At 43.2% G+C, this 12,195-nt stretch overlaps 1 protein-coding gene across 1 annotated transcript in view; it reads left to right on the plus strand.

Moving 5' to 3' along the window:
- LOC311105133 (ankyrin repeat domain-containing protein 50-like) overlaps positions 1-12,195 on the plus strand; it is a 40,597-nt gene that overhangs the window by 16,741 nt on the left and 11,661 nt on the right. Inside the window, exon 3 of the mRNA XM_084147157.1 lies at positions 1,507-1,742. Within this exon, the coding sequence (XP_084003283.1) occupies positions 1,507-1,742 (236 nt within the window). The remainder of the gene's footprint in view (positions 1-1,506; positions 1,743-12,195) is intronic.

Raw genomic sequence — 12,195 nt, forward strand, 5'->3', positions numbered from 1 at the left:
TCGTTCTTACTCTTCTCAACGAGCAGCGGGTGCTGCGGTGGGCCCCACCCCCGACCCGCCGTGGGCCCCACCCCCGTCCCAAAGCACTCACCAGTAAGGGGGTAAGCCAGGGCGGTCCAGTCCTCTCACAGCAGTCCCTCCCAGCTGCAGTCAGAGCAGGAAATTTTCACCCCTCCGTGTCCAGACTGCAAATGATTCGCGCATGCGGGAAGCCGCTGCTGGCTGATCCCGCCCTGGCTTACATTCAGGGCGGGATGTAAATGTAGGGTGTTTTTTACTCACTTTTTGTCTCTCCCACGACGTTATTCCTCTCTCCTACAGCGTCCATCACAATTAGGTGATGACATCATTTAGCGACTTTTAGGACAGCCATTAGCTACTTTCCTTACTGAGGAGTTGGCAACACTGAGCCCATTGTTGTGCTCATTTCAAGCCCCTGTCCCCTTCCTGTAGGCAAGTAAGTTATCAACAGTTCTGAAAGCAGTTGATTTTAAGGAAACTGATAGCTCTTTGTCTCGTAACAAGGCCCGCATCGCTGTCTCTGTGAATTAGTTTGTCTGCAGGCGGCATGGCTGCAGTAGTTTGCAGTACACAAACTCTGCTGATTGGCATTCCACTTGGCAGGTTTTCCTGTCTGTGCTGCAGATTCGATGTGGGGCTGCAGCCGTCAGAAAGAGCGATCGGCCATGTTTCTCGGAGATGGAGCGATGTAATGATGGAGCTTGCAGGTTGATGACTGCGCGCTACCCTCCTTTTCTTGCACTTGAGAAATTGAGCTGTTGGAAAATAGAGGTTTGGAGGGCAGGTTTGGCTGGAAAGTGTTTGCTGAGCCCCTGCATTGGAATTGCAGTATGACTAAAAGTAATGTTTAAAAGCCTCCAATTTGATCAGCGAGGGCATGCATAACTAAAGGCTGTTTTAGCGGTGGTGGTAATTTACAACAGCAAAACAACAGTCTCAAGACTGGAATCAGGCTGGGGGTAGCAGCTCTGTACACAGGCACTGAAGTCTTGCCAGCATAAACATGCAGGTTGGGAAAATAAAACGGGAACAGATTCAATGCTGGCTTCATGGCATTTATGCACGCAGTCATATTATGCGTTATCATTTGAGCAAATGGGGTCCTCACTTTTCCCTTTGGCTTGCACGCTCATGTTATTTCAAGGTTAATGCAGCATTTCTTCAGTTGAAATTCTGATTCAATTCTGGGGGGGGGGCGGGTGTCTGGGGCATGTCATCTGTAATCTATACTGCAGGTTTCAATTCCCTAAAGATTTGCATTTGCACTGTGAAGGCCTGTCAAGGGCCTGAAAGCTGAACTGTGGATGGAGAGACAGTTTCTAAGATACAGTCAAACGTTTGACTCAGACCGACATTAAATCTATTTTTGTTGATGTAGGTAGGCAATCATCCTCACCTCTCTTCAACAGCATCAGCTTGCTGTGGAAAGCGTTAGGTGCACAGAGAGAGTTCTAAATCTCTCTCCTCTTCTCTCTTGCCCTGCAGGTGTGTTCTCCTCCCACTCTTGAATGCCAAGCCGCCTCAGCAGGCCCTCTTCCTCCTGGTTGACTCCATCGACGAAGGCTGTCAGTTGGGTGAGGGAGAGCAGAGGTCTTCAGGCTCAGGCACCCCCAGGACCATCGCTGAGCTCCTGGCCAGCCACCACGAGTACCTCCCGCCCTGGCTGCTCCTCATCTGCTCAGCACGCCGCCAGAACAAGGCCATCACCAAACTGTTCACAGGTAAAAAAAAAAAAAAAAAAGTTCATACAGGCACCCAAATGAAGAGGGTGATGGGGTCCATATCTGGGATCCAAATGGTGATGCTTTTGTAAAGTATTTGGTATTACTGTAAAATGCACTTGTTTTGTCACCGAAAGGAGGAAAATGTATTGCAAAATAATTGTTGTTCCGTTTAGACCAAACACATGGCCACACAAACAATTAATGGGGATTTGGCATTTTGTATTGACACTGGTATGTCTCCTTGAAGAAGAAAACAGAATTCTAACTGTTTTTATTTGCATACATTAATCTGATGTTATTCAAGAGATTTCCTTTGTGTTTTCTGTAAGGCGATCCTAGCAAAGGCCTTTTCAGTTATATTTAAACTCTTACTGAGCAGGTTATGCCATTTTCTTCCGGAATACAAACTTTTCTATTACGTATTGTGATAAATGTCAGCCTTTTCTGCAGCTGTTAAACAAAGCACATGCTGTGCTTCCAGCCGAGTCAGCTCAGAGAATGCTAATTCCGAAGACATTTTAACATCATCAAATGCTAAAAAGATTAGGGCCTGCCACAGAACGCCTAAATATCACGATGCCTTGCGAAAACGAATACTGCTCTATACGCCATGACAAGCCGAACTAGCAGCCATTATCTCGTTGTCAGAATACCAGCCCACTATTGGGTGATGAGTAGAGAGGCTGGCGTAACATTAATCAAGCCAGAGAGAGAGTGGGTGTAATACCCTCCACAGAGCCAGCACGGTTGTGTGTCCCCTTTACCTTTCCAAACACAACATGTGGGGGATTCAGATGCCCTCCTGTTGCTGCTTGAAACATTATGTAAAACCCAATTTAAACAGCCCTGTTTATTATGTTTTCTGTTCAGAAAGTGGTTGGCAGTAACAATTTGTTTTCTGCTGAATAGAATTCCTATGCAATGCTAGTTTAGGTGAGTGTATTTCTGGCATTGGGCAGGGTTAAAGCAGGGAAGCTGGTACTTTTGAACAAGAAGATGTACTGACAAATATTAATGTAGCTGGGCAAACACATCACAGTAAATGTCTAGAGAGATTCAAATATATTTACATAAAAATGCAAACTTGGATCTCAGTTAAAGGCTTTTGGAGCAAACTTTGGGTTTTGGAAGCCTGCCTGAAGCACTTCTATGGCAGTGTTATGTTTTGTACTTCGATAACACAAACAGGAATTTGCTAGAGGATCTTTTCCTAATCAATATTTTGACCCTAGTGTGGACCAGGCATGTTAATTCCGATGGACATAAAATAGATATGAAATTAAAATGTAAGCATTGCATCGAGAAAATGAAATGTAACAGTGCTGGAAGGTCTGCAGAGGCATTCATTTCCCATTAAACCAGTTTACACCAGTGGCCTGGACCTACTGCCTAATAGTCTTGATCTAACATAACATAGCAGCTGATGAATCATAGCTCTGTCATGGTTCCTTTCCGTACCATCATCAGCCTACAGAACACACAGATACATTGTTGAAATGGATCTGAGAGGAAGGTAGGGCCCCGATTCAAATGTTTAAGATACAAGTGCATCAGTCCTGGTACCCCTAACCTATCCAAATGTAGCATGCGTCAGTCAGAAAATTGATTCAAATGTTGTTGTTGCTCATATTACATTCTTTCTACCTTCTGAAAATACCTCTCATCTTTTGTGACAACTGTTGACAGTCATTGATCTACAAGTCATTTTGCATGCCGGACGACCCTAGGCAATATCAGTAGCCTAGTCAAACTGCGCAATGTGCCCAGCTTCACGCACTGTGCCCTGCTTCGTGTACTGTGCCCAGCTTCGCGTACTGTGCCCAGCTTCGCGTACTGACCAACACGAGGTAGGCAGTTTGTTCCTGATCTTGCACATCTGCACGGCACCTTCAGCATTCTAATACTAAATAGCTTTTATGATATTAGGTTTTATTAGTTGAGTGACAACCTATGTAATTTGCTAGGTTATTGTTTTCTATGCGCTATTGAAAATGGTGTTTTGCCGGAATAATAGTACGCTACTGGAGACAACGCTCATCTGGCTATACCTGCTGAACGGGGCTTACAATAGATATTATTTTGATTGTTCAAGGTTACCATTAGCAGTAATTTTGCTTTAAACAATCAGTGAATATGGTAATTTTTAGATAAACAGGGTAAAGTTGATAATTTCATAACGAGGACAGCAATCACTTTTGCGAGGCCAAAGCAAAAGAAGAGAAGATCACTCTGTGAAAACTTCCAAACGGTCAAAACCATTCGATTTTGAGATGGGGGTGAAATGTCATAGCTAATTTGTAAACAATAAATATTGATACATTACTAGCTCAAACACTTCATCTGTAAAAATTACAAGTTAATTAGTGGGTAATGGTGTTTTCAGAACCAAAGTGGGGGGACAAAAAAACATATCTCAGAGTGGTAGTGGGGTGGTAGTGGGGTGGTAGTTGCCTAGTTTCCCTTATGGCTCAGCTCAGGTGCCTACATAGTAAATACGTCATAGACATACATCATTTACACACACATGCACACACACACACACTAGTGATGGAAAATCCGGCAGTTTTTACTGATTCAGATCTTTTCGACTCGTTCAGTCAAAAGAATGAATGTTTAGACTAATTTCGTTCATTTGAGTCAATAATGCCCAGAGCACACAGGACCCCCTATCGGCGAACGATGAACTGAAAACTCGAAAGAGTCATGATTATACAAGCTTCTCGTTCACATGTCATTTACTATAAGGGGCTAATTGGAGCTGTCATTTGTGACAGAGAGTTGTTAAAGTGTGCTTTAAACAATGTACATGTGTTGATTGCTAGGCATACAAACACAATTATTTATTGATACATTTGAAACAAGGTCTAGTTGTGGCCGCAATTGGACTAGATTGTGAAAGACTCTTGGCATAAAGCATTGTGTGAGGGTGATAACACAATATCGTTTGCGAACTGTAGCACCCCAAACGATTCGTTCTCGAGTTCCAGTTTGTTGAGCAGAGACTGTGTGTTTTGGTTCTACAAAGCTGTGTCCATCATAACATTCAATAATCAATTCATTGCATTCAATCTTGCACCATTCCATCAATGATCAGTTCAAAACATGTCTTTTTATTCTCTATGCTGCCCCGTTCAACTGTAAGTGCTTTTGATGTGAAATGATAATGTCTAGAAGCAACAATGGCTCAGCCGCAAAGAGGTAGGCAACACAAGCTCACAGAACGGGACCGTCGAGTGCTGAAACGCGCAACAATCGTCTGTCCTCGGTTGCAACACTCACTACAGAATTCCAAACTGCCTCTGAAAGCAACGTCAGCACAATAACTGTTCGTCGGGAGCTTCATGAAATGGGTTTCCATAGCAATGCCAAGCGTCAGCTGGAGTGGTGTAAAGCTCGCTGCCATTGGACTCTGGAGCAGTGATGAATCACGCTTCACCATCTGGCAGTCCAACGGATGAATCTGGGTTTGACGGATGCCAGGACAACACTACCTGCCCGAATGCGTAGTGACAACTGTAAAGTTTGGTGGATGAGGAATAATATTCTGGGGCTGTTTTTCAAGGTTCGGGCTAGGCCCCTTAGTTCCAGTGAAGGGAAATCTTAACGCTACAGCATACAATTACATTCTAGACAATTCTGTGCTTTGGGGAAGACCCTTTCCTGATTCAGCATGACAATGCCCCCGTGCACAAAGTGAGTTCCATACAGAAATGGTTTGTCAAGATTGGTGTGGAAGAACTTGACTGGCCTTCACAGAGCCCTGACCTCAACCCCATCGAATACCTTTGGGATGAATTGGAACGGCGACTAATTCGACCCAGGCCTAATCGCCCAACATCAGTGCCGACCTCACTAATGCCCTTGTGGCTGAATGGAAGCAAGTCCCCGCAGCAATGTTCCAACATCTAGTGGAAAGCCTTCCCAGAAGAGTTGTGGCTATTATAGCAGGGACCAACTCCATATTAATGCCCATGATTTTGGAATGAGATATTCGACGACAGATGTCCACATACTTTTGGTCATGTAGTGTACGTATAGAATCGTCTTGAAAGGGAAAGATGCACATCCCTAGTGGAAGGCTTTGTCCAATTTGCATACGATTGACACTTTTCAGTTATTTCATTCATCATGAGCGGAAATGTATCAGAATGTTGTGATTGCCCCCAACCTTAGATCAGTGGATTTAAGGTTGGTGATGGAATTACTGCTGGTACATGCTCAAATGTAAATCCCACATGATAATCCTTATCAGGAAGTTGCTTCCTGATATAATAGTGATTTTAATGATTACTGGTATTCTTTCTTACAAGCTTCTCTCTGCTTAAACAGACAGCCCTGTCTTTTGGTTGTTTTGATATGGCTTTATTGAGAGGATTATTCTCTGTGGAACAATCTGATAAACATCAGTTATCTCTAGTGTTTTCGCTTTGACCCTCGTCTCTTTACCTTTTGTTGCCTCTTTGATTAGGGACAAGCCCATGTCTACTGTCATTTTACCTGTCTGTTACATTTAGTTTAATGCTCCCAGCTATTGTACCATCAGTCACAGAGTCAAAGTCTATACATCCGATAAAATGGCTTGTGCTTCTGAATTTCGCCTCTGTGATAGTTGTAGCATTGACAAAACTACACAGATTGCAAACTCCAATCTCTTGATGTATTCAAATGATTTGTTTTTGTTCTGTCTGTATTCAGTGTCTTGTGTTTTACACGCCATCAGCAACCATTCAGCTCTGCAGCCCCCCCCCCCCACACACATACACGCTAACTTTATCTTCCATTAGACACACTGACTTACTATAACCGCTGTGAGAATACTCACAAATCCTATAGCGCTTGACGAAAATAGACCAAAAGACTTAGGGTATAAAATTGAGGCCAAGCATACACAAAAAATACTTGTCCGTATTGTTTACAAGGACAGTTTGTGTTGGCAGAGTCCGGCGTTACACTCTATGCAAAGCAACCGAATGTGAGTATTGGAAATAACCCTTTTGTCCTGAGTGGAGGAGGTGTTTGAAGACCAGTACACACTGTGTTGTGGTTGTGTGAACTTAGTGGTCGCATTAATATAGTAAAGATTGCCTTTTGAGAACGACTTCTCACCAAAAGGTAATTTCGAAGCTAAAGCATTGTGTAGGCCACCATCCAGCTCAAATGATCCTTTAAATAATCCAATATTTTGGATGGTTTCTCTAAACATTTTGAAACCTTTCTGAGGGTTGCCATGGAAATGTACTCATCTCAGTATGTGAAACACAGTTTTGCATGGCTCTGAACTCAAAAAGAATTCCGTTATTAAGGATTACTTTTACATTTCTACCTGAGGAGCAAACTTGGAATTCCTGAGTACTTGCTCAGCTGTTATTCCTTCCATCTCTCTCTCTCTCTCTCAGAGGAATGTGCTTTGGGATGTCTCAACACTTCTGAGACCATGCAGGAAGAGTGAGCCACCGACTAGCCAGCAGCGTCGCATCCGCTCTGCTAATGCTTCACAAACAAAGAATGTGCCATCTGTGAAGAGGCTTAAAGAAATTCTTTTTTTAAGAATCCTTTTAGGCTGAGTCAGATTGTACAGAGTCCATTTCAGAAACCCTCTGTGATCGCTGTGTACTGTACGCTCTGTGAATGTCTGCCAGTAGACGGCACATAAGGTTGTACATGTTGCAAGGCTGCTCTTTTACATTGTCAGGCGGCCTATTGTAGCATGGTTGACTTTCCCCCCTGTGTTTTCTGTGCTACTGTAAGGTCATCGTTGGGGAAGTGAAGTGGAAACACTTAGGCAGCGATTCTGGTTGTGAGCTGGGTGGAATCTGTGCCAATTTAACTGGGCCTTCGGCAAAAGGAGAGCAGGGAGAGGGGTGCAGGACCTGGAAAAGCCTTTTAAATAGAAACAGCCACTTGTCCATATTCTGAAAGATGTTTTTTAACTGCAGATATCTACGTCGCTTTAACAACTCTCACTAATACATGTGGAATATCTCTGACTTTACAATAGATTTGGCCTGAAGGTTAACAGGATCAGGGTTAAAGATGGTAGCTTAGCGCAATTCCTCTGAGAAAAGTCTGTTTTACCACTAATGTAATAGTTATCTTATGACATTTAACACTCTTTAGTCTCTCCAAAGAAGAAAGGTTCTATTTTTTGAAGAACATTTTTCTATTCTTTTGGGATTGCTATACACTAGTCTATTGAAGATTTAAGCTAAAACAGTCTCTTCCCGGACTGTCCGATTGTCCTACTATCTGTTTGCCCTGAACTGTTTGATAGCAGTGTGCATCCTGTTGATGCTGAAACATTGAGGTTGTCATTGATAATGACTGACTAATGCATGATGCAGCCCCGTGTGATCTCCATATCAAAGTAGAAGTATCACTGAACTGTAATGGGTGCCATCTGTCAAAAGAAAGTTTGGCTGACACACACACACATTATGGTATTTTCCTTTTAACTATGTATAGCAACTGGATTTTAAGACGGGCACCAGGAATGGTGGTTGAAACCCATCTTAAAACCCATCCAGGGGAAATTATTCTGCCCTCGATAGGAACAATATTTTCCACTTCATTTATTTTATTGAGATATTTATTTTATTGAGACTCTTGAGCACAACTCTTTCCCATTGCTAATATCTACCACGTACATATCTTTATCTCAACTCCCCCCACGCTTGTGTATCAGTATTTATGCCACATCCGTTCTCTTAAACCATCCTCCACCCTAAAAAACATCTTATTAGATGGTGCCATTTCCTCCATTCATTTGAGATTGAGACCTGCAGTCATCTTGATTTAAGACCACTTTTGAGATATTGACATACTTCATCTGTTCCTGACTCTGGGTAGTGGATTAAAAATACAATCGCTCTCCAATGATATTATTGTACAATTATGAACATTGCTGTTAAGATATCTGCTGTTTTTTATATGGGCCGGTTTAGGGTAGGCCTGTGTTTTTGTTTCCTTCTCTCACATCTCTTCAGAGAGAGGCTCGAGCCCACCCTAGTGAGGAGCTGTACCTCCTTCTCTTCCTCCCCTGCTCCAGCCATGAATGGACCTTTCTCTGCACCATGGCCAGGTGACAGGCCTGATTTACCACCACTGACCAGAAATTAAAATAGCAGGCCTGTTTGAAGTGGGCTCAACCCCACTCTCCAAGCCCCACCATGGCTCTCAGACCAGCTCTTGTCCGCAGACCCAAGCGTGGCTATGAGGGGCTGCAGAGCATAGGACCGCTCAGCAAGAAGGTCACAGCACTCTTAACCTCTATATCCTGGGAATTGTTTTTCTTATTATTTGAGAAAATGGAGAGGCCTCACTTGAGGGACCTCAATATACTGTATTCTGGCCTGCTGACAACACAAACACAGCTATAAAGCATCTAGGACTGTTTATTTATTCTGTGCCAGGAGTGGAATGCTCCCCGAAGAGGGACGAAGACAGTGCTTGGACGCCCTATCATTGTCATTGATGTAGGAAGCTTGGATGTAGTATGGGTACAAATCATTAGAAGTGGAAGTGACTTTTCAAGTAATTTACTGCTAGATATGTGGACCACTTATTTTCTAAGAAGGTATTGCTTACTGGATGCATAGCCTCAACTGACTAAAATATACTTTAAATGATAGTATTTTGTTTTGATTGCAAAGTCTCTAATCCAATTGAGGCCATCTAATTGTTAACCATACTTAGATATAGGTTATAATTAGCTAATAACATAAGAGGCCAGTTGCTGTTAACACCTGAGTTGGTGTTTAGACATGCAGATTGTGCATCAAGTCTGTATTCCCATATGCTGGTTAGTCTGCGTGTTGAGTGATACTTTGGCAGCGCTGAAGACAGCCATAATCCCCCTGAATGCTGTATTTACCACGAGCAGTCTGACAGCCAAGCAAATTACAGGTCTATAACATCTTTGGTGCTGCACTGCAGAAACGTGACTCGGGACATGGTTGAAGAACTAGGTCTCTTTGCCTCCTAGGTGAGGGCCTTTGGTATGCATCATGGCCCTACCAACGATCCCGGTTTCATATACATGATTGGTATTCTTTTTTGTTTCTGTATAGAGGCATGTCGGTTCTCGTTTCAATAGAGAAGATCTTTAATTAGGTCTTAATTTGATTTAAGGAAAAAAAATGCCCTGTAATTCCTGGCACGCCAATGGTTCGGGGGGTGAAGTTTGCTAAAGACATGGTGGTATCCAAGACTGCCGCCGACTTGCATGCCAAGAATACATTTGCAAGTACCTGATTTTACAGCGAGCTCTGTGAACATTCCATGGGCTGAGATTTAAATCTGTTGTGTGGACATGCTGACCAAAATGGTTCCAGACTGCACACCAGTAGCAGATACAGGTTTATTTGAAGTGACTTAATGGCTAATAAAACATGGTTGCCATCCAAGACTAAACACATTACTATGCAGGAGAACAGGAAATCATGGAGAGTGGGCCAAATGAGGTCACTAAGAGTTCAGTCATGGCAAGACGTAACCAAAACAAGACTGTTCTTTCTGGAAACTATTTTTTCCTGGTTATATCATGTGGTCAGGAAAAATGTCTGGCCCTTAGTTGTGAAACATGGAAGTATTTTATCGCCATAGGTTTAATGCAGGTTGTCAAACTTTCACCTGGAGAAAAGGGCTAGTCATTGGTGCAGCTGCATGCAATAAGGAGGTTTCATGTCACAGTGAAACCCAGCTGTAGATATAGTGACCCATTGTGGGTCAAAGAGTGAGCTGGACATAGCCACATGGATGTGCTGCCTTATTAATCTCATCCCGCTATGCTCTGGCGCTCACTCCATTCAAAGTATATCTGGAGTACAATACAGTGTTTCATTGGTTGGAAATCTTCGCTCATCTGCCTCCAGCCTCTGCAGTGTATCGCGTAAAACATATTTGATGGATGTATTCCTGCAGTGCATGATGCGTTTTCATGAAGGTGGCTCGATAGGAATATTGGATTGTAGACTGTAATACTAGGCCGTACTGAAGGGCCTTGAGGGTATCCCTTTCAGTGTAATCTTTGTTTGCTCTCAGCTCTCATTCAGTAACCACAACAGGTCTAACTGGAAGGTCTCCTCTCCCATGTTTGAAATTCAGGTGAGGACAAGTTCGGGCAAAAACTTTTCATGCTTGTGCCACCAGGATAACGCTCTGCAAATTAATTGTTTGACAGTGGCACGTTTGATGCTGCTTCTCATGTCAGGGTGCCGCGTAAGGACAAAAATGGCACAGAAATTGGAGGGAGAAACTATGTATCAATTACATAGTTACGTTTCTCCCAACAAAAAAACCTGACTCCAGTTAGGCTACAGTTTAGTTTTTTAATACTTTTAAATGAGAAGTAGTAATAAATACCAACTAGCATCTGCATTTCCTTTCTCAATAGCAAATAGACTACGGCATCTTTCCACTGTTTACTAACATGTATCTAATGTAATCAATGTAGGAGCAAACATTTAAATCTAAATGAAAAGTCAGCTGGAGCTTTGTAAAGACTTATTTTTCTACAGATGGTTTAAGCAGAGTCTCGTTCCACATACTTGTGTTTGGAAGGCTACAGTTTTCGCTTTTGGAGCCAAGACCTCTGCAGCTGTTGTACAGGCGTTTGTCGAGTGGGGGCTAGAGGAGAGGAGCTAGGGTTTCTGTTTACCTTTTGGATCTTATGAATTAAAGATGGTGGCTCGCAAAGAACGTGATACATTTAAGATGGTGAAGCTCAGAACCAGGTCCATGGGCCAGAACCTGTAACCACCCCCCACCCCAAACACACGTACACACACCCTGCCTCATTTGTCATCTGAAAACAGTTCCTTATTGTGCATATGGCTGTGTCTCTCGTGGCTACTATCCAGTTCCGTAATGAGCAGCAGCTGGCTCCGAGGGCTGTACTCGGAGCTGCATCCCTGGCCCTGATGAATGCATCAGTTGTTGGTTGTTTAGCAGTCCCTCTCTGCTCAGACCCCTGCCATCCATACTCGTACTGTTGCAGCCCCCCAGTTAGAATTTACTGTGGTCCAGTTGACCTGGAAAAGTGTCACGGCCTGGCATCACGTCCTTGCCTGCAGTTAAAAGAAAAAAATCTTCTTGGAAGGTGTGTGCAACATTAGTCATGCAGACTTCTGTTAGCAGTTCATTGTGTAGCTAGTGACGACATCTGCTACTGCAATGAGCTGAAGTTGTTGGCTCAAGTTCCTCTTATTGCGCTTGTGCTTGTCTGTGCCACATGAGGAGTACAATGATAATGCCATGACTGCACAGCAGAGTTTCAGGCCATATGAAGTGATATCTGTGATGACTCGAGTGGAAATTGTAGGTCAGCTTCCTCCATTTATAGTAATTGAATGAAAAGGCCTCTTTGGCGTGTTCAGACTGGAGGCCCCTGCTTGTTCATTTCTTTCTTTCCCTTTTTATGGGCCTCTGGAAATGTTTTTAAATGTTTTTCAAG

Source organism: Coregonus lavaretus, assembly GCF_964263955.1.
Source record: "Coregonus lavaretus genome assembly, chromosome: 29".
NCBI classification, from domain to species: domain Eukaryota; kingdom Metazoa; phylum Chordata; class Actinopteri; order Salmoniformes; family Salmonidae; genus Coregonus; species Coregonus lavaretus.